The sequence below is a fragment of the Podarcis gaigeae genome, assembly GCF_964106915.1.
Source record: "Podarcis gaigeae genome assembly, chromosome: 2".
NCBI classification, from domain to species: Eukaryota; Metazoa; Chordata; class Lepidosauria; order Squamata; family Lacertidae; genus Podarcis; species Podarcis gaigeae.
Genome location: NC_139679.1, coordinates 36,195,476 through 36,218,909, shown reverse-complemented (window position 1 = coordinate 36,218,909; position 23,434 = coordinate 36,195,476). Strand labels below are relative to the sequence as shown.

General features: G+C 45.1%; 1 protein-coding gene across 1 annotated transcript in view; it reads right to left on the bottom strand.

The window, feature by feature from the left end:
• LOC310838405 (unconventional myosin-XVB-like) overlaps positions 1-23,434 on the bottom strand; it is a 68,096-nt gene that overhangs the window by 44,487 nt on the left and 175 nt on the right. Inside the window, 12 exon segments of the mRNA XM_083725740.1 lie at positions 1,069-1,164; positions 2,247-2,377; positions 3,370-3,427; positions 14,312-14,405; positions 14,620-14,795; positions 15,745-15,862; positions 16,409-16,533; positions 17,819-17,864; positions 18,071-18,225; positions 19,028-19,105; positions 20,845-20,970; positions 22,718-22,849. Coding sequence (XP_083581866.1) covers positions 1,069-1,164; positions 2,247-2,377; positions 3,370-3,427; positions 14,312-14,405; positions 14,620-14,795; positions 15,745-15,862; positions 16,409-16,533; positions 17,819-17,864; positions 18,071-18,225; positions 19,028-19,105; positions 20,845-20,970; positions 22,718-22,753 — 1,239 coding nt within the window. The 5' untranslated portion in view covers positions 22,754-22,849.

Genomic DNA, 23,434 nt, shown 5'->3' with positions numbered 1-23,434 from the left:
TGCTTCGTGTATGTGGGGAGGAAAGAGTGCGCCTGTCTAGGAGCACCCATTCTGCCACCTTGCATTTACAGCAAAAATGCTTCACTATTAGACTTGGCTTCTCCCTTCTCTCTCTGTCATGTGTATGATAGAGAAAGAGAGAGGGGGACAGAGAATGAATGTGGGGTGATTAGACAAAGACTGCATAAGCACTGAACCTTTACAACGCATGAAAGGCTCATTCCTCACAGCCACCCCACCTTGCAATGTATTTTGGCCACTGTAGTCTACTCCTCACACAGAGGTATAATTCCTAACAACCCTTAGTAAACTACAGAATGCTTTGCGGGGCAAAAGAGACTCAGAATGTGTATAGTATTCAGCCAAAAAATATGGGGTGGCTCTGGGCCAATCCATATCAGGCATGTGACCCCCTAACCAAATGGAACCCCTAAGAGAATGGAAGCCTTGACAGGCCAAAAAAAGGAAAGCAAGTTTCCCAGCCCCACCTCCAGAAAAAGTGATACCCAAGCCTGTGTCTCCATTTAATCTCCCAGAGCTTCTGCTGAATGGAGAACAAAGGTGTCTGGGCCTCAGGTACCTGCCCCCATCTTGGGCACCACAATCCTTTTCTCCCCTCTTTTCTCAGTTGCTCAGCATTTTCCTGTTCTGGATTCCTCAGTAAGTCCACAAACGCAAAGGAAGCTCTCTGAGTTGTGGAGGAGTTCCCTTGGCATCTCTCAGTCCCCCATCTGAAGAAGCTGCCAACTACTCCTTTGTGATAGCAGAACAACCCGTTGGCAATGAAGCCCCTGACTGGAAGCACCACAGTGTAGAAACACAACCCCCCACCCCCAGCCAAGCATGCAACAGGTCATCTTTGTGTCTGGGTCAAAGAGATTTTGCAGGCTTCTGAAACCATACTAACACTTTGCAAAGCTTGCTCCCCAGAGGAAAATCAGTATAGCTGTACACACCATGGGCTGTGATCCCCTCCTTCAAAGCTCTTTAACTTTGAGTGCGGGGATGGGACTGTCTCCATGAGGCCTAGCTACTTAGCTGCTTGCCCATTTCCCCCCTTTTCCTTACCACTTTGTTGAGCTGCAGAGCACTTTGCCTTTGCTCGCCATCCAGTCTGGTCAAAGGCTGTTGCAGGGGCTGCCCAAGGGCAGGGAAACCCGCTTCCTACAATGGACGAGGAACAGAAGTGCTGAATTCATAAGCAGCATTACTAATGTTAGGCAAAGTGAAGACACTGCAATGTGCATCGCTCTCAGAGCCACCACCGTTCAGGTAGGGCAAAGCAAAGGGCCTTTTGTTTCCCCCAATCATTTCTCCCATGTGACAGCAGCAGAGTTGACAGCCAAAGTAAAGAGGAAGGGTGAAGAAGCCCAGTGGACTGGGGGGCTACAGGTGCAAGAAGGAAAGATCTAGATCAGTGTTTCCCAAACACGGGGTCTTCAGCTGCTTTTGGACTACAATTCTCATCATTCCTGACCACTCGTCTTGCTAGCTAGGGATAAAGGGAGGTGTAGTCCAAAAACTGTGGATTAACTGTGGGTTAAGCAGTGCTGTGGGTTAAACCACAGAGCCTAGGGCTTGCTGATCAGAAGGTTGGCAGTTCAAATCCCCGTGACGGGGTGAGCTCCCGTTGCTCAGTCCCTGCTCCTGCCAATCTAGCAGTTCGAAAGCACGAAGCGCAAGTAGATAAATAGGTACTGCTCCGGCGGGAAGGTAAACAGCATTTCTGTGCGCTGCTCTGGTTCGCCAGAAGCAGCTTAGTCATGCTGGCCACATGACCCAGAAGCTGTATGCCAGCTCCCTCAGCCAAAAAAGCAAGATGAGCACCGCAACTCCAGAGTCGTCCGCAACTGGACTTAATGGTCAGGGGTCCCTTTACCTTTAGTCCAAAAGAGACCCAGTGTCTGGGAAAGACTTATCTAGAGCCTTTCTTCCCGCAAAACACTCAGATGATGACCATCAAATAGATGGACTTTTACTACAGGGAAATAAACAGAACTGAGATCTGTTTGACAATGAATTAAGACTGCCTTGAAATATGGCAGGCTTTCCTTTACTTAAGGCATTTAAGTAGAGGCTAGACAGCCATGGGTCAGGGATGTTGTAGTTGCATTCTGCACCTAGGATTGGACCAGATGGCGTTTCAAGTCCCTTCCAACTCTTAACATTTTATGAAGTGAGTGGAAGAGACAATGATGGCCGCTGGCTTTTCTAGTGAACTCCAACTTTCCGAGACAACCTCCTACCTGAAAATGCGACCTTATGAACGCAGAGAATGGAAAGCTATTGATGTCAGGTGGCAGAGAGAGATCAGCCTTTGCTTTAACTTCCGGAGGGGAGACTTCTGTGACCTGATTAATTTGGGCATGGTGGTGACCTGCAAGACAGGAAAACACTAATAATGTTAGCTCAGTTGGTGAGGCACACTCTTGCTTTTTTTATGCGGCTACTGAGATCAACAGGGATTTTTTGGCTGTCCAAACAAACACTAAGCGAAAGCAATAACCACAACTGTAGCTACAATGGGCGGGGGGGGGGGGGGAAGAACCTAAGAAGTGCCTGGTCATCAGGTCAATGGCCCATCTGGTCCAGCATCCTGTTGTAGAAGTGGCCAACCAGATAACCAAAAGCAAATGCTTGGTGGGTTCTAGACTAGCACATTCTCAGTTCACAAAGGTTCATGGTGAGGCCCAGCAGTGTTTATGCCCAGAATCCTTTGTGACAAGTAGTGGTTCTATGGCAGACACTCAAGACCTTTGGCAAACAAATCAATGGCAAAAGTATCTCCCCAAAGCTTGGAAGACCACTGCATGTATTAGCTATCACAAATTGGCAAGCACTGTCTGTCAATACAGTGGTACCTCAGGTTAATAACTTAATTCGTTCTGGAGGTCCGTTCTTAAACTGAAACTGTTCTTAACCTGAGGTACCACTTTAGCTAGTGGGGCCTCCTGCTGCTGCCGCACAATTTCTGTTCTCATCCTGAGGTAAAGTTCTTAACCCTAGGTACTATTTCTGAGTTAGTGGAATCTGTAACCTGAAGCATTTGTAACCCGAGGTGCCACTGTATCTAATATTGAAATCGAACATTACTGGCTAGTGATCACTTAAGCAACCGAACTGCTGAAACAATATTTATACAAAGAGCCCTGCTTAGATCAGACCAAAGACCTATCCAGGCCAGCATTCTGTTCCAAGAGTAACCAACCAGATGCCACTAGGAAGTCCACAAGCAGCAGGACATTATGTAAGGACACCCTATGTAAGTTTACAAGACCTTTTTTTTTGGAGGGGGAATTTATTTCAGCTCTACTCTACAGCATAACACGTGTGAAGTGTATGGACTTTAGTCAAAGGCTCTCCGCTCACCTTCAGCCAAACGGAGTAAGGCAGCAAGCTCAGCAGGGATTTCCAGCCGTCGAACATCCTACAGAGGAAATGAATCAAAGGGGTGGTTTATTGATTGATTGATTGATTGATTGAATAACTTTCCCCTCTTTTAAAAATTAGCGTTTTGTTTTTTAAAAGAAAAAAAACTCAAAAGAATACAACAGCAATCTATCCCTTCCATAAACAATTTAATAAACTAGGGTAAGTGGGTGGGTAGACTTGAATGAGCTGCTTCCCCCCCCCCCAAGAACCCCAAGATCTAGAATCCAGAGCGAGGTACAAAAGTCATGCAGTTTGAATGGAACAACAGAGTGCCTCTCTGAGCACACTCAAAGTGTTGTTATTAAAAGCAGAAGATAGATGTTTCCACTTGATAAAAACTTCCATATTTAATACTTATGCATTGGTGTATGAATTCACCCTTAAGGAAAAGGAAAACAGGAAAAGACATACCATGTTCTATGTACAGAGGACTGTACCTGCCGGAATGCTTATGTGACAAAATCAAAACATGTGATTTTCAAACACCACCCGCTTCCCATGCAGTTAACGACTGATTAGTGATGTGGGATGCAGAGTTGTACAGTAAAGAAATACAGTGTGATGACCCATCGTGATCCGAGTGGCAACTACATTTGCAAAAAATAATAATACCTGGACAGTGATGCCTCATCAATGAAAGGGGCTAAACAAACACATAGTCTCTGCTATCCACTCGGTCTTGCTAGATATAGATTGAGGCAATATGTCAGGCCTCAAAATAAGTTTGGGAAACTGATTTGAATACAGAATTTGAAGATGAAGTTTGGGAAGCTTACTGGAACAAACCTACAATCGCTACACCATCTAATCAAATTCAAGAATGTACAAGGTTGTACACAGATGGCACCTTTACGTCTGCACACATTTCACACATCTCCCCAACTATTGCCCATTACAACATTCAGTGCCAGTAAGTCTGACATGTTATTTACAATGTAAAGCTAAGATTTTAATGGAAAAACCAAGATTTTAATTATCTTTTAATAAACTGTCACAGGAAGGCCTTCTGGAGAACAAATGAGTGCTTTTTTTTTTTTTTTTGCAAGAACAGTTTTAATTTCTTCAGTAGCACATTTTGTGGCTGTTTCAGTCTAGCCTCAAAGGAGTTTAGTGTTCAAAGCAAACTATCCTCTCAGAAGTGGTATAAGGGGTGTGTGTGTTGTGCTGGCCACCTGCTGTGCCTCAGCTTTTTTAAATATATATATATATATTTAACACAATAAAGCAACATCAGGAACACCACTCGGGAGTACAAACTTGTTATTTGACCAACTAAAATAAAAGCATAGAATACAAACACAGCTGTGCATTATTCCTGCTCAGTTAAAAGACATTCAGAAGAATTAATTACTTTTCATCTCATAGTAACGCTCTCCACAAATCAACCTGAGTTTCTGAAAGCTGCTTTAAGTTCCTGTTCTTGTTTGCATAGGTCAAGAAAGGCATCTAAGCCTGCCAAATTTATTCTTTTTTTTGCAGCTCATCTAATTACTCACCCAGTGAGCTATTCTGACAGCTTAACCAACACAGGGCCAATGCTAATAGGGTATCAATTGCCCCATTACTGCAGAGATATATTTTTTCCCCAAAAACCAGCTCCCAGAAGTCTCTAGCATATCCATACCTTCCACCCAGATTTCAATTAACCCTCTCATTGCAGTTCCCAGCCTGCTTCTGTGTGTCCTTGCAATCACCCCTGGTCCACCTTCCTATTCCTTACACTTGCATAAAATACCAGAGGCATTACAAAGGGTATTCACAGGTCAGATTAGGGAGAAAGGAAAGGGGCAGCAAAGACCGATGTACGTCTATGATGTTAATACATGCTGTTAACAAAGTTGCAAACAAATTCCATACTATTTGATTTTTTGGAAAAAAGAAAGAACAAATTCCTATGCCCCACAAATAACCCATTTTAAATAAAAGCACACATTCTACTCATGTAAAAACACGCTGATTCCCGGACCATCCATGGGCTGGATTTAGAAGGCAATTGGGCCGAATCCGGCCCCTGGGCCTTAGTTTGCCTACCCATGCTCAATAACCTGCCAAGTGGAATCACTCTCAGTGACTCTTGATTATTTGCTTGTTTACCCCCCACCTTTTCTCTGAAACCAGGGCTCAAGGGGGCTCACAAAAAATAGAATGAATACAGACAAAACACACACATAATTTTTAAACAATAAGCTTTCATATATTTTAGCTATTAAGCTATCCATGGGATTAAAACAATGTAAAAAGCATATCTACTAAAATGCTAACCTTTAAAACAAACAGGCACATGCATAGTGGCAGAAGCTGCATCTCATCTGCCACAGGCATTATGTAATGGGCACCAACAAAATGTGATGATTGCCTTAACACAAGTGCTATCTTGAGTGACATCATGTGAATCACTTTAAACCAATGATTAACAATCACACTAAACCAATCATCACAGAGTGGAAAGATCAATGATTAAAGTCACCTGGCAATACCAGAGCTTGACAACGCCAAGAGGATTTGCTGCCTAAAGTGGAGCCCAAATAGCACCCTCCCCCCACAATAGGGTCAACGTTTTAGGAAGGCTTCTTGCAGCATTCAGACCCCAATCTCTGCCTCTATTCTCCCTTCCTGAGTTCTGCTGCCACCTGGAGAAGGTTGCTTTACCATGTTGCCTTTTGTGGCAGGGCCCTATTAAAACAACTGTGAGAGAAATACCAGAATTTTCAATTTGTATCTGCCCTAATGTTCAGAGTATTAGGGTGTTGCCAGAACCTGGGCATGCATGGACATCAAAGAACTCTGCTTTGTGCTTGCTAAATCTGCACACACACAGCTGTGCCAGTATTCCAGAGGGATAGACAGATCTTTTGTAGGGACAGACTAAGCACAAAGAGTCCTGGCAGTACCTTAAGCACTGTAACTGCATGATCCATCTTATAACTGCAGGCACCAATTTCAAGAAAGACGACACAGAACAGGGCAACTTGCTGCCAACGCTGTCTCTGACACACTAGAGACACCAAGGGTTCAACTAGACAATATGTCAACTCTGTAACTGTGTCCTTAAGAGCATGGCATTTTAAAAACACACACTGCCAGCCTGCAGTGTTGGAGTCAAATAATTTTAGATTTCGTACTTAGCGGGGCCTGATGTGAGGACCCTCTTTAGATGGCAATTAGTAAACAGGTAACAACTATTAGGTCCAGTCATGACCAAATTTGGGGTTGCAGCGCTCATCTCGCTTTATTGGCCGAGGGAGCAGGCATACAGCTTCCGGGTCATGTGGCCAGCATGACTAAGCTGCTTCTGGTGAACCAGAGAAGTGCACGGAAATGCCGTTTACCTTCCCACTGGAGTGGTACCTATTTATCTACTTGCACTTTGAGGTGCTTTCGAACTGCTAGGTTGGCAGGAGCAGGGACCGAGCAACGGGAGCTCACCCCGTCGTGGGGATTTGAACCACCACCTTCTGATCGGCAGGTCCTAGGCTCTGTGATTTAACCCACAGCGCCACCCGCATCCCAGATGGCAATTACTTCACTTTAAAATGTGTAAGTGAAACCTGCTGCATTTGTCAGACCCCTCCTGTTCTTTCTGGCAAGAGGGACCATGGACCTCTGCTGTGACAGCATCCCTGCCAGCCCAGCTGCCCAGTCCAGACCTTTGCCCACCCCCCACCCCACTATGGTCTCAATCTGGACTGAGGCCTCCATACTGGAGATTTACACAGGGGAAAACATCTCCCATTGAAGTGAATGGTAGTTATTCCCCATGCAAACCGGGGGTGTCAGCATAAAACTCTAAAACAAAGCTTTGGTTTCACAAATGTTATCAGGCTTTGCCAGATTATACCCTGTATTTAATTGACATACCATTTTCCAGACACCTGCGTTCCTCAGCACCTTTGCCCAGTGACTCGTTCCTCTGTAATCAGGACAGGATAAAAAAAAAAATCATGCATGCTTGCAAGGTGTGTTCACTGACAGACTATCCTTTGCGCAAAAGAAATTTCAGCATTACCCAAGGATTGCTACTAGAAGCTGTGCTTTTTAGATTGTTTATAAATGATATAAGGGTTTGGGGTGAGCAATGAGGTAGTCAAGTTTGCGAATGATAATCAATTGTTCGGGGTGGCAAAGAGCTCCAAAAGAACCTCTCTGAACTGAACGAAGGGGATGCAAAACAGCAAATGCAATTCAATGAAAACAAGGGTAAAAGGGGTCTGGACTTGATTTTTTATATATATATTTAAAGTGTGGTGTGTATGTGTTGTAGTAATAACCTAATAAACAGCATGTTAAAAAATACAAATAATAAATAAATAAATAAATAAATTATTATTATTATTATAGTGGTACCTCGAGTTAAGTACTTAATTAGTTCCGGAGGTCCGTTCTTAACCTGTTTTGGACTACAGTGGTACCTTGGGTTAAGAACTTAATTCATTTTGGAGGTCCGTTCTTAACCTGAAACTGTTCTTAACCTGAGGTACCACTTTAGCTAATGGGGCCTCCCGCTGCTGCTGCACCGCTGGAGCACAATTTCTGTTCTCATCCTGAAGCAAAGTTCTTAACCCAAGGTACTATTTCTGGGTTAGCAGAGTCTGTAACCTGAAGCGTATGTAACCTGAAGCATATGTAACCAGAGGTACCACTGTATTATAATAATAATAATAATAAAATGAAGTGGAGATGATTGACCAGGAATACAACCTGGGGGGTCGTGTCTGATAGCTTGATGAAGATGAACCCATGTGAGGCAAGGTAAATTCCATGCTAATGATAATTAGGGACGAATTTAAAATAAAATTGCCACAGATCGTATTGATATTATGACAGCGTATGCTGCAACCACACTTAAGGTACTGTGTACGGCTCCAGTCACCTGAAAACGGGTATTATACAACTGGAGAAGGTTCCGGAAAATCATCAAAGGGATGGCACAACTCCTCTGTGAGGAAAGGTTGGCCTTTTTAGTTTAAACGAAAAGGTAAGAGGAGACATGATACAGAGCGGTAAGCTTATGAATGGTGTGACAAAACTGCCCAGAGAAAAGTATGCTCCTGAATACAAGTTGATGGGAATCAGCAGAGATGAGGAGAGAGTTGTGGCACTCATCTCTCATGTCCTTCTTTTTGGGTCTTTCCATAGGCATCTGGCTGGCCACTGTGAGAACAGGGTACTGCACTAGATGCACCACAACTGGCTTGATCCAACAGGCCCTTTTTATGTTCTCCTTATGATAAGGGGATTTGAATTCTCTTGTCAATCTAGATGATGCAAATCTCCCTACTGTAGAGCAGCAGCCAATGTGGCGCCCTCCAGATATTTTTAGCCCAAGCCAGCATGGTGAACAATCAGGGATAATGAGAGTTGTAGTTCAGAATATCGGAAGGCGGGCACCACACTGGGTACCCTCACTGTAAGGTATAGCAACTCCCATATCTGTAGGTGCGACTGAAAACCAAGGCAGGCTGAGCTCTTTAAGACTCTTTCACTTTCCCCTCCTTTCTGGTTTGTTTCACAGACCTTTCTTATAACTCTGTTAAACCCTACAATCGGTAACCCTGCACACACCACATCATCATTGTTATAATGTCAGGGCAGCAGATACCGTATTTTCCCGTGTATAAGACACCCCCAGGTATAAGATGACCCCTATTTTTTTGAACCCAGAATTAAGAAATCAATATTTTAAACATCAAACAGAACAACTTTGATATTTTATTAAATATTCACAGCACTGGCATAGCAACCTGGGTTAGCATGCCCCACCAGGAACCAAGATCGCCCTAAGTTTTTGAGTGTTTTTTGAGAGATCGCCCAAGCCTGGCACCCGGGAGGGACAGTGGCTTGGGCAGTTCTGGCAGCTTGTTCACAGCAGCCACGGGGATGTAAGTAGTGTTGTAATGTAAGTAGTGTAAGTAGTGTAAGTAGGTTTCTTTAACCCCTGTGCATTCACCATCCATGTATAAGACGACTCCCAATTTTTTCAGCAAAAAACATTGTCTTATGCATGGCAAAATACGGTAACTCTTTTATTCCTACAATATAATTATCCACAGATGTTTAACCAGAATATGAATCAATGACTGTATAGCAATGTCCTTGGCAGGTCACATACAACTTTATTTTCGGGTGGGCCCCATACCCATGGTTCATCAAATCCAGTATCCTGTCTCCAATTGTGGCTAAAATCAGGTGCTTCAGGAAGTTTTAACAGCATGGAATGGGAGAAGGTAATGCAATTCTCTACCCAATGCTATTTAGTCCCAGTTATTTAACTCTAAGCTACATTAGCATTTAACATTACAAATGTCCTATATGACTGCTCCCAGCAAACGTATACAATACTGTGCTTGGAAAATGTAATCACCTCTCCCCCTGTCTTTCCAGCTGCTGGAGAATGCAATTTTAAACCAGCCCATGAAGGTTCACAGCTGAGTGTTTATTTCTCCCCAGAAGGACATATAGAGTGGCAGAATCATAATCTCCTATCTGGCTTTGTCTTTCCCATATGTAAACGAAACATTTGCTGAGTCCTGTACAATGGCACTTGCCTGCTCTTCCGTGATCTATGGAGTATCCTTTCTCTTCCTCCCCACTGAGCGCAGCTGTGTGGCTGTTGCCACTGAGCAGCCAAAAGGAGCTACAAGGGGGCGCAGCCCAGGTTAAGGCTGAAGAGGGCTAAAGTCCTCCCAGTGCGGAATGACAAGGAGAGGGAGGTTCTGCAAGTCTTAACAGTGAACTTTGAGACCTTACACTGCTGCGTTTTCTTTCCTAAGTGCCGAGTGTATTCATAAAGTAAACACTGAGGGCAGGAATGATGAAGCCAAAGCACAGCTTTGTGGGGTTTCCTGGGATAGAAGAGCCAGGAGCTATTCAGGCTGGGATGGACAGGTGCACAGCACATGCTCAACTCAGGCAGAACAGCAGACTAGGAAGCCTTGAACTACATGCATATCACAGAACCTCCCAGGACTTATCACCACACACCTGGCGGCCATTTTCCTGGTACTTTCAGAGGCAATCCTTGCCATGGCTTTTGGCCCCCTGAGCTTTCTTTTCTCAGGGTGAGTCAAAAAGCAATTTAGCCAGTAGCGTTGGATGGTACACCAGGATGTTCTCTGCTTATCTGGGAGTCTCGGAGAACATGTGGAAAGGTGTGTCAGAGTTTCTCATGTTGACCTTGTACCTTCCCACATATTAATTGCGTCACATTTGAATAAGCCAGGGTTCTTTGTAGTTCCTGGAGACCAAGGCTGCCTGTGCTTTGCATGTAAGACACCTGACAAGTCTCATTTACAATCAGGGGTGGGGAACCTCAGGCTGAGACGCTGAATATGGTCTTCAGGCCTTTTTATAAAGCCCTTAAGACTCTCCCAAGCCCCTTCCAAGACCACAATCTTCACTGGCCCTCCTCTGTGCCCTTCTTGAACACACTTGCCTGGAGTGTGATAATGCCTCTTACTTTCTAAGATAAAGAAAGTGTGGTGGCTGTAGACACTTAGCATTCTATTTTAGAATCAATGGATAAAGAGTACAGTTGTACCCTGGTTGTCGAATGCCTTGGTACTCGTCTGTTTTGGCTCCTGAATGCCGCAAACCCGGAAGTAAGTGTTCTGGTTTGTGAATGGTTTTTGGAAGCTGAATGTCTGACGCAGCTTCTGCGGCTTCCGATTGAGTGCAGGAAGCTCCTGCAGCCAATCAGAAGCCACGCCTTGGTCAGCAAACATTTCTGGAAGTTGAACAGACTTCCGGAATAGATTCCATTCAACAACCAAGGTATGACTGTACTTGTATTTTCTATGTAGTCCTCACACAATCTACGTCTAGTTCATATTTTTCTTCCCTAAAAATGAGAAAGTGGCTTCATTCCAAAAACTAAAGCTCATTGCAGATCCACACTGCATTACCTCGCAGTGAGTCCATTTTACAAAAGATATAAAGGTAAAGGACAACTGGACAGTTAAGACAGGTCAAAGGCAACTATGGGGTGCGGCACTCATCTCGCTTTTCAGGCTGAGAGAACCGGCGTTTGTCCACAGACAGCTTTCCAGGTCATGTGGCCAGCAGGACTAAACCGCTTCTGGTGCAAGAGAACACCGTGAGAGAAACCAGAGTGCACGGAAATGCCATTTACCTTCCTGTCGCAGGGGTACCTATTTATCTACCTGCACTGATGTGATTTCAAACTGCTAGGTTGGGAGGAGCTGGGACAGAGCAATGGGAGCTCACCCTGTTGTGGGGATTCGAACCACTGACTTTCTGATCAGCAAGACCAAGAAGCTCAGTGCTACCTGCTCCCTTGCAACAGATGTAGGCAGCTCTGGTGGGGAGGTGTATCCACACCCGCTCAGTGACATTGTGGGCAGGCATATACCACATTCACATGGGCCACTTCCTTCTCTGTTCACCTGGGGCATGTACAGCAAGCAAAAGGTTCCAAATAACCTAATCAAAGGGAAGGTTTTACAAACATGCATCCAATAACCATACCCGTCCCTGTGGATGGCAGGATCCAGATTCAATTTATGCAGAAAGCAGCATGTTTAGGATGAACACGAATGATTCCAGATTGCAAAAAGCAAACATTTTTTGTGCTGCGAACCAGTTAGCGTCCACAAGCGGCCCTAGTGTATGCATAGAAACCTCTGAACAGAATGCAGCTGGCTATACGAAAGTGATGGTCACATCTGTTGCTCCACCCACTTTTGCCTGCATTCATCCTTACCCACCAATAGAATGAGGCTACCCACAGGGTTACCATGACTGCCCCTGGACTGAAAAGCAGTCCTCATTTGCCGGTGCCCAGAACAAAACTATCGTTAGAAGGTGCTCCCCAAATTAAAAGCCCAGGGGTGGGGGGTTGCTTTTTAGCCAGAATATACATGATAAAAAAACCAATGACAACGAGCGCTAGCCTCGGTTTCTTTTCCAAGTTTCATCTTCTCCAGAATCATGACTGCTGGTGAAAACGCTGAAATTTTCTAGTATAATAACACCAGTAATACCCTAGCACTGCTAACAAATATTTTAGAGATATAAATGAAGTTGTCAGAGCACAGCAGACGAGTGTTCGGGGTGTTTCTCAAAGGATACACACATGATTAGTGCTCACAGCCGTTCTGGGAGTTGGGCACACATTATTCTGGACTAACCTCACACAAAGATTGAGACCACCTGATAATTCCAGTAGCCAGATGTGGGTGACACAGGTCCAAACTGGGCTACTCCCTAGGCAAGTTTTTGGAAATGCATTACAGAGACTCTTACTCCAATCTACTGTCCCCGCCAAAAATACCACCTTGGATTGTTTTTCATTTCCTGCCCTTAGCTAGTTGCTTCCTCAATTAAAAAAGCTTCTTGATCAGGCATAGGCAAACTCGGCCCGCCAGATGATTTGGGACTACAACTCCCATCATCCCTAGCTAACAGTAACAGTGGTCAGGGATGATGGGAACTGTAGTCCCAAAATATCTGGAGGGCCAAGTTTGCCTATGCCTGTTCTTAATCTTAGCATATCAGGAAGAGGTCTTCAGTCAACATTCCAATCTGATGCACAACTTTCTACATGCATAGAGTTTCAAAAAGTAAATAAATGACTCCATATGACTCCTAAAGAGGTACAGCCCAGATTTCTACCACTCAAATCGACCACATCATTCTGCCCTGTGTATATAATGGTTACAATCAGGGCATTTTTTCAGCCAGAACTCGCTGCAACTCAGTTCTGGTACCTCTCAGGTGGGCACCATTGTCATTATAACAGAACAAGGGAGGTGTTCATGGTGAGTTTCAGCACCTGTCCCCCCCCCCCTTCACCAGTCCTACTTTGTCAAGGTGATGCCTGCTCTTCGCAATAAACACCCTCTGCTCACTCAGAGAGATATTTACAGTTCTTTATTAACATATGTACAAACAGCTACAGTTCCTAATCATGCATCTGAATCGGATGAGTCAGATTCGGGGAGTGGCTTCCTTTGGTTCCTTCTCCAACATAGCAGGCGTGGGAAGGCACCGCTTCCCCTTCTGTCCCTGAACTTCCTGGTTGGTGACAGGGCTTTGCAGCATCAGAGAGCCCTGTATTTCCTTTCTGATTCTCCTTGCTCTGATACTCCCCCTTCCCTTGCCCCAAGGGCGTTCCCTCTCTGTCCCGTGACATACTTCCAATAACAGAATGCCCTGAAGTGTGTGAACAGCATATGGATAGCCCACACAGAGAAACTGCTTCTCTTTTCTATATTTTCTGCTGGACTTCCGGACAACTTCAAAGTACGACCATCTCCACTATCATTCACTGTTGCAAGCATTAACTTGCTAACTTGCCTTGCTTTCTGTTGTTGGGACCTTGTCTAAAACGTATGTGCCGAGAATCCCCATGTCACACTGTTGTTGTTTAGTCGTTTAGTCGTGTCCGACTCTTCATGACCCCAGAGCACGCCAGACACTCCTGCCTCCCGCAGTTTGGTCAAACTCATGCTGGTAGCTTTGAGAACACTGTCCAACCATCTCGTCCTCTGTCGTCCCCTTCTCCTTGTGCCCTCCATCTTTCCCAACATCAGGGTCTTTTCCAGGGAGTCTTCTCTTCTCATGAGGTGGCCAAAGTACTGGAGCCTCAGCTTCAGGATCTGTCCTTCCAGTGAGCACTCAGGACCGATAGGTTTGATCTTCTTGCAGTCCATGGGACTCTCAAGAGTCTCCTCCAGCACCATTATTCAAAAGCATCAATTATTTGGTGATCAGCCTTCTTTATGGTCCAGCTCTCACTTCCATACATCACTACTGGGGAAACCATAGCTTTAACCCATGTCACACACAATCCCTCAAATTAAACCTTATAGCAGAAAAGTATATTACCTATTGCATTGCCAATTGTCAGTAACCCTATTACCTGGTATTGCCTCCTCTTATGAGTCAGTGGTCTAGAGACGAGCATGGCCACCCCAAACTGCATCAGGGTCTTCTTCAATCTTTGGTACCGTTTCCTGGAGGTTACAAAGAAAAGGGGAAGTCAGGAAACAAGAGACAACTGTGAGAATGTGGTGGTGGTGGGGAGCTTTCTAGCCAGTCCCACTGAAATCAGTACACATGATTGCACCAGGTCTGAATGGAGTTTGGTCTTTCATTTAATGCTAAAAACAGTTCAGTTCTGTGGCCTTCAAGCCTTCCAACAGCACTACAGCCTTTGCACTTTCTGACCTTGCCAGGTAACCCCGGAAATGAGCCTGGATGACCAAGGCCTTCTCCTTGAAGACCTGGAACCGCCTACGGTTGATGAGGCCTCTGAGATTGCGTTGAAGGGTAACAATCGCCCAGCTCAGCTTTTGATTCCATCTTCTCTCTAGCATCTGCCTCGCTTTTTCCTTCAAGAACACCTGGGCGGGGAAAGGAGGCAATAAAGAACATTGCTATTTGCAAGTGAACAGCCCTAATTATTACCTACGCCCAAGTCTTCAATGACCAATTTGTCAAAGACTATGCAAATAAATGCATCTAGTGAGTGTTTATTTCATATTTACTTTCTTTCTCCAGTCGAGCATGAAGAGTTGCTCAGGCTCAGTGTATATATTTGATTTATACCAAAATATTTATTTTACCAGTTAGCAACTAAAAGAGCCCATTTAGGCTAACCACCTTTTCCAGCCTAAGGGCAGCATTCCTTTTGGGCAACCTCGAAAGGACCACATGCCAGTGGTGAAAGTGGGTAGAGCAACAAATGTTCATTTTATCTCTGTACAGTTAGTTCCAACACACACCCTCTATCCTCCATTCAGATAAGTAAGAGTCGCTATCAGAGTGTAAGGACACATTAAAGGGAAAAACATTTGGATCAGTGAAGGGTATGGCCTGATAGAGAGTCTTGGAGGGCCAAAATTGGTCCCTAAGCCTGGAGATTCCCCAAGTCTCTAATCCAGTTGCCCCTTTGGAATCAAGAGCCTTTGTAGTATAGTGGCCAGGTGTTAGACCGGGACCTTCAAATCCCCACTTGGCCATATAAGGAATTAGGCAGTCCTTGAGATGCCGTGGACCCAAGTTGTTAAGGACCTTGTAAATCAATATAAGAACCCTGAACCTGGCCTGGTAGCGTATGACTAGCCAGTGAAAGCTTTGGAGCGCTGGAGTTACATGCTGACGATAGTTGTTGTCTCCATCAACTGTCTATCCGCAGCATTTTGCACCGGGCCAAGGGTAGCTCTGTACAGAGCACATGGCAGTGATAAGAGTCATGAGGTTACCAAGAGAATGCACCCCCCCCCCATGAAACCAACAGCATGCACACGTCTTTCATAAGTTGCGGGGAAGAGAAGTGCTAAGGCACACCACCTTGGTGACTCCAATCTGATAGAGCTCCGAGAGATCTCCCACCACCTGTGAAAGCACTGCGGCACAGCCATCTCTCTCCTGCAAGGAGTTCTGCCCTCGGCCAGCCAGGACTCCATACCTGATGAGCAGAAAGGAGACAGAACCATCTGCTAAAACTCCTTCAGCACAGGGTGTTACAGAGAAAGGAAGCAAATCCCAGCACTTCAGGAGCCAGGGACAACCTGTCTAGGGAGCATTTGTTCTGATTTGTTTGCATGGTGGTTCTATGCTTTCCAGTGCATTCTTCCTTACCACAAAGTTCCAGGCTTTCAGAAACCTCCCTCTTCCCCACCCCTCCAACTCCCTAATGTCAGATGAAGAGTCTGCAGAGAATGTCCAAATGTAGGATCAACTGCTGTATCTTCTGAGTATGGCTCCTATAGTCTGGAATAACACCCGATTTTGACCCTGGAAGTCTTTTCCAATTAGTGTTCTAAAACTTTTGAAGTTGGTTGCGAGAGCCGCTGTGTTTTATTGCTCCAACTGTTTGGTTTGGCGTGCTTGATTTACTATCGTTATTGCATCTTAAATTGTTATTATGTTATTGGTGTGCCTTTCTTTTACAACATTGTGTTAAAATAGGAGGAGGGCCCCTATGTGTTAAAATAGGAGGAAACAGGCTCACCTGATTAGGAAATGGCGGAATGGAATACGGATGGGATAACCTTCTTTCCTGATGCATATGGCCTCCAAAATCCCAGAATGCCTTAGCTGAGAAGCCACGTATTCAGTATCAAATATGTTTGGCACCTGAAGTTTAAAGAGAATGGTCTCAATTAGCCAAATAAAGAAGGGAACAAGGACAAGACACAGAAAGGCCACTGGAAAGAACCAGTACCTTGTCGGCTCCCCCCGCAAATTACCGGTACATCTGTGATCCCTGGGCTTGTCCACATCCGAACAACATGTGGATATTCCTGTGCTGCCCTGGACATTTCCCCTCTTTAATTGGAGGTCTTTTCCCAATTCCGACTTTCCAAAGATTTTAAAGGAAAAGCACATTTAAAGTGGGGGGGGGGGGGTAGATAAAGGACAACACTGGGGTGAGGAAGACATCATACGGACACCCTTGCATTAAAGGGATGGATAATGCAAATCCATGGCTACCCAAATGGCTTGTGTCAGGGCAGCCTATGTAGAGTAAGACACCAGCCCTTCTTAGGTGTTATAGTCCACATGATTACTATTTACTGGGTGGCCGAGATTTTGAATACATGAGAGGGAATATTGGTACAAGACCTGCAATGAGCAAAACAGTTTCTCATCTAGCTTCCAAATACAGTCATACCTCGGGTTAAAGTTGCTTCAGGTCGAGCGTTTTCGGGTTGCGCTCCGCGGCGACCCGGAAGTAACCCAGAAGTTTCGCTGCTCGCGCATGCGCAGACGCTCAAAATGACGTCACGCACATGCACAGAAGAGGCGAATTGCGACCCGCTCACGCTGCGTTTGCTTCAGGATGCGAGCGGGGCTCTGGAACGGATCCTGTTCGCATCCAGAGGTACCACTGTATACGTAATTTGACACTGTTTCTAGCAGAGGAACTAGATGGACATCTAAAGTGTCGTTTGTTTTTACAGCAAGTTTCTAGCTTGTTTCTAGCCATCAGAATACGTGGGGTGGGCTGCCAAAACGTTACTGTGCTCAGGAGCAGACTTTCTGGTAATTGGACAAGCATCCATGGAACTGCCAATGGCAAAAGTTGATGGACGCTGTAGTTCAGCAACACCTGGAGATCCAGAGGTCCCCAACACCTGGGTTAGAGCATGTTTTCACAGAATCATAGAACTGTACAGGTGGAAAGGACCACGAGGGTCATCTAGCTCAACTCCCGGCAATGCAGGAATCTTTCGCCGAACGTGAGGCTTGAACCCGTGACCGTGAGATTAAGAGTCCCATGCTCTACTGACTGAGCTATCCTTGAGCATGTGTATGGAAGAACTTTCCACTGATTTGCATAACTCAGCTGGGGCATTGTTTTGGTAGCATCTCAAAGACAGCCTCGGGTACAGCCTAGCCTGCAAAGACCAAGTCTTACCTTTTTGGAATTAGGCTTGATGCACCGAACAAAGAAAATGTGGCTCCTGTAGGATAGAGAGAAAAGAAGTAAAGTGCGTCCATTTTAAAACAGCATGAGATGTGGCTCCAAACTAATTCTGCATCTTCAGCACCACAGCTCACTGAATGGGTAATCAGCAGCTCACTCTTTGACCTCGCCTTCCCACAGGCTCATGCTCCGTGCCGTGAGGTGGCAACACAAATTGGTGGTAGCACCACCACATTCCCTCACCTGTCTAGTTTAGCTGTGAGATCTTGCAAGGAGTGCTGGAATCTAGACACTAACGTAGAAGCTTGATGCGTCGGCCCTTGGACTCTAGTTCCACTTCCCGGTTCTCTCTGGTTCATCTGCTGTTCCTTCACTTTCTCAAAAAGGTGGGACACCAGCTTCAGAGAGGTGGACAAAAGAAAGTTTCAGAATAAACTTAGAACATTTAGTTGAAACGTTAGCATGGAGAAGGACCAGCTCCCTCCATACTCTGCCAATGAAAAAAGCAAAGAGCAGTTTTCAAACAATCCAATAGATCAACAAATAAAATAAAACTTTTATTATAGCCTCTTAGAACATATGTCCTTTACATAATGTTCTACAATTACACAGTACAGTGGAACCTCTGGTTAAGAACTTCATTCGTTCCAGAGGTCTGTTCTTAACCTGAAACTGTTCTTAATCTAAGATACCACTTTAGTTAATGGGGCCTCCTGCTGCCACCGTGCTGCCGGAGCAGGATTTCTGTTCTCATCCTGAAGCAAAGTTCTTAACCCGAGGTACTATTTCTGGGTTAGCGGAGTCTGTAACCTGAAGCATCTGTAACCCGAGGTACCACTGTGTTCTTTATATATAAAAGTTTGATCAACCAGTGCTGCTTATGCAAAAGATGAAACCATAGATGCAGATGTTTGCACCAGTTGTAAAATAAATCTAAAAATAAACCAACTCCTCTCTGAAACAAACAAACAAAACAAAGCTATCTTGGAACAAGGGAGTGTCATGTGAAAGCATATACACCTCAGGAGTGATTTTTCTATCCACCTGGAAACTGGTATACAATTAAGTGTCTCTTGATGTCTTCCAGTACCGCAGCACAAAGAAATTAGTATCAGACAGAGCTCTACGTCTCTTGACTGTGAGATCATAGGAATAGTCTGCAGTGAAGCATAATAATTAACCCAAACTATTTGATTGTACCTTGTGGTGGCTGTGGGAAAATATCTCCAGGACCTCTGTGCGTAACAGATCGTGGTTTTTATTCAGAAATTTGTGGACCTGTAAAGCCAAATTCCACATCACTCTCATTTGTTTTTAAAAACTACGTTAACAGAGCTTCTGAGGCTGCAATCTGATACCAACTTTCCCACTTACCTAGGAGTAAACTCCCCTGAAGTCCATCAATGGGACTTCTAAGTAGACATGTTCAGGAGTGCACTGTGAATCTCCTGTCAGTATAGTTCTTAGTTTACTTGCAATCCTGATTTCCAGCCTTTTCTGAGGAAGTTCTTCAACCCCAACTCTTGACTTGTTTTTGCAGATTAGAAACCAGGATAAAGGTAAAGGTAAAGGTACCCCTGCCCGTACGGGCCAGTCTTGACAGACTCTGGGGTTGTGCGCCCATCTCACTCAAGAGGCCAGGGGCCAGCGCTGTCCGGAGACACTTCCGGGTCACGTGGCCAGCGTGACATCGCTGCTCTGGCGAGCCAGAGCCGCACACGGAAACGCCGCTTACCTTCCCGCTGGTAAGCGGTCCCTATTTATCTACTTGCACCCGGAGGTGCTTTCGAACTGCTAGGTTGGCAGGCGCTGGGACCGAGCAGCGGGAGCGCACCCCACCGCAGGGATTCGAACCACCGACCTTTCGATCGGCAAGTCCTAGGCGCTGAGGCTTTAACCCACAGCGCCACCTGCGTCCCCAGAAACCAGGATAGCTGCCTGCAAACCTGGAGGACCACTATCCAGTTAAATAAACAATTTTGCCCAACCCAAATCAAGTAGTAATAATCAAGTCATAATTTCAGTTCTATCCCCCCCCCCCAAAAAAATTGTCTAGCCCTTCTTTTTCTAAAGAACCATTCAATACAATGGACAGCGTTCAAATAAGTTGTTGCATACCTGAAACAAGAACTACTCTCAGAATGGGACTTCCCCCTCCATTGTCCCGTAAATCTGTTCTGGAGGGTTGGAGAAAAGCCAAGATCAGATTTAGGGAAATGAGACAGGGGGAGTCTTATTGAGCGAGGGGACCTCATTCGGTGTATGCATACCCCATTTAGTGCTACTTAGAATTCTACTCTAGATAACAGATTGGAAGAGGACAAATTGAAAGAGCAGTACAGTGGTACCTCGGCTTAAGAACTTAATTCGTTCTGGAGGTCCGTTCTTAACCTGAAACTGTTCTTAACCTGAGGTACCACTTTAGCTAACGGGGCCTCCTGCTGCTGCCACACGATTTCTGTTCTCATCCTGAAGCAAAGTTCTTAACCCGAGGTACTATTTCTGGGTTAGTGGAGTCTGTAACCTGAAGGGTTTGTAACCCGAGGTACCACTGTATGCATGTTTAGAAGGCACTTTAAGACTATTAAATTTGGGGTTGCAAAACTGTGAGCTCTTTGGACACCCCTGTCGGGTGACCAATCCAGAGTGAAGAGACCGATACAACCAGGGCTCTTCCTTTGAATTACTAGCAGTAAAGTGGCACTTGTGTACGCTGCTGTCCAGAACCTCACCAGATGAAGTTGTGGCAAATTGACATGTCCTACTTCAGTCATAGGCAAACTCTGGCCCTCCAGATGTTTGGGACTACAATTCCCATCATCCCTAGCTAACAGGACCAGTGGTCAGGGATGATGGGAATTGTAGTCCCAAAACATCTGGAGGGCCGGAGTTTGCCTGTGCCTGTCCTACTTGCTTGGGTGAGCAAAAGTTGCTTTGTGCTGCTTGAGCTAGGCCAACAAGCGCAGGTTAAATAGGGGAAGCAGGGGATGTTGGGAGGGGAGCAGGCTCCTATATACCTGGTAGGTAACTGGTCCTGCATAATGCTGCACCGTGAAGACAGGTAAAGGCAGCTTCGGCTTCACGTACCAAGAGCTGTTGGCATGATGGTAATGGCACTTCTGCAAGAAGGTGTGGTCTGTGGCCTGGATAGGAAAGAAAACTCTCACACACAGCAAAATAACAACTAGAGGTTGGGCATTTCGGCTGTGTGCATGCTATACCTTTCAAGCACATTTGGAAGAACACCTCCCCCCCCCCAAAAAAAAAGAATGCTGGGCAATGCAATGTAGCCCTCACTTTAAATGTATAGCGCATATCCAGCCATTGTGTCACCAACCCCATGATGTGGAATTGTCTACCAGCCGAGATTTGGCAGGTATCCTCGCTTTTGACTTTTAGGCATCTTTTCAAGACTTTTTTTATGCTGACAGGTCTATGCTGCTGTTTGAAGCTGTTTTGACTGGCCAGTGATTGTAATGATTGCTTTTTTAATGATGTTTTATTGCTGCAAACCACCTTGATATTGCAGTGTATAAACTGTGGTAGATAAATGCTTTTATAAATAAAAACAAACAAGCAAATAACAAGCAAATTGGTTTATCTGTGGGTTTGGATCCCTAAACATTAAAAATACCTCCACATGCTACTAAATTTGCTTGTTATCATGCCATTTCAATAGGACATGGGGTTCCCACTGTGGTCCACGGACCAGGTGGCTCACAGAGTCCTTACAACAAATGAATACCAGCTTAGCAGTCAGAAATCTAGAAAGCAAATATTTATTAAATAATGTCCACAGCTGTTCTATTTTATCATGCCTGCCAACTTCCAACTTTTTTTTTTTTTGGCAGATGGTCATCTCAAGAGAATTGGAAAATGCCTTCAAAATAGGCCAAATGACTAGACAACTGCACCAACACACACTCTGTTTAAATTATTAAGGTTTCTGCCAGAAGAGCAGTTGGCTTTTGAGAATGTTGTGTAGGAATCTATTAAATTTGGCAAAAGCAAGATAGTCGCCCCCTAGGCACACATGCTTGCAAACACATATTTGGAACAGCATATGCCTGTGTTGAATGCCCATAACATGCAAACATGGTAGAGACCAGGCCAACCCAATCAGGGCTTCCTGACGCGCATCTGCTGGTGTTTAGAGATGAGTGTCTGTTGTACATCCTTTGTGTGTTTGCTTTGTGGACACGGGTGGCACTGTGGTCTAAACCACTGGGCCTCTTGGGCTTGCCAATCAAAGGCTGGAAGTTCGAATCCCCGTGACGGGGTGATCTCCCATTGCTCTGTCTCTGCTCCTGCCAACCTAGCAGTTTGAAAGCACACCAAAAAGTGCAAGTAGATAAATAGGTACTGCTCTGGCAGGAAGGTAAACGGTGTTTCCGTGCGCTGCTCTGGTTTCAGTGTTGCATTGTGCCAGAAGCGGCTTAGTCATTCTGGCTACATGACCCAGAAAAACTGCCTGCAGACAAACGCCGGCTCCCTTGGCCTGTAAAGCGAGATGAGCGCCACAACCCCAGAGTCATCTGCAACTGGACTTAACTGTCAGGGGAACCCTTACCTTTACCGGCGCCAATGTGTCACCCAAGTACACACAGCAAATCTGATTAACAACTCTTGTCAAACTTTCTCTCTCTCTCTCTCTCTCTGTGTGTGTGTGTGTGTGTGTGTGCGCGCGCGCATGTTGCTCACCAGATCTAGGTATAACCTACCTCTTGTAACACTTCAACAAAATCCAATGTAAGAAAAATAACATTCTGAGGAAGAGGCACTTCCTCTTTGAGAGCACCCATTTTGCTCCCTCTCTACGAACCATTCGTCACAAAAATACCCCCGGGCCCGACATGCAAATATGAAAAGGATATCTAATGAACTCCTGACCTGTGATAGTAAAGTCTGATCATCCAGGATGCACATAATCCCGTGGGGCTTTGCAGCTATCAGATCCAGGCAGGACTCGCTGGGTATCTTGGACACAGGACTCCAGATGAGGTCTTCTTCTGCATACTCCTCCTAGTGGTCAAAGATAATTCAAATGAAGCCTGCATCCATAATATCAAATGTGTCATTCTGTAAACCAGAGCTTTATCAAACTCTGTGCAGCAACACATTAGTGTGTCGGCTGCAGTGTGTGTGTCACATGAACGCTCCCCACACTCCTCCTGGAGCTGGAAAGGGGTTAGTTTAGCCTCTGGCTTGCTAGTAAAACTGAATTTGTCACAAAGTGATGAATTTCTAAAAAGTGTGTCACCAACAGTTTGGAAAGCTGTGCTGTAAACTATTTCTTAATCTATGGTTCGGGTATCTTTTCCCAACAATACACACAAAAACACACCCTTTGCATGAGAGGTAGGAAGCTATGAGAAGACAGGTTTATAAGGAGGACTCTGTTTTCATGATTCAATGATGCTGGTTGGAGCCAGCTGTATACATATCAAATCTTTGTGCCTTTATTCACAAACTAAAAGACAACATCTATGCATGAATTGGCCCCAACCAGCCACAACGAATCATGAAAAAAGGATTCAGACCTGCAAATGTATTGTGAATTTTTTCTTTATCAACTTGCCTTTTCAAAGCTGAAGCGCAATAACACAA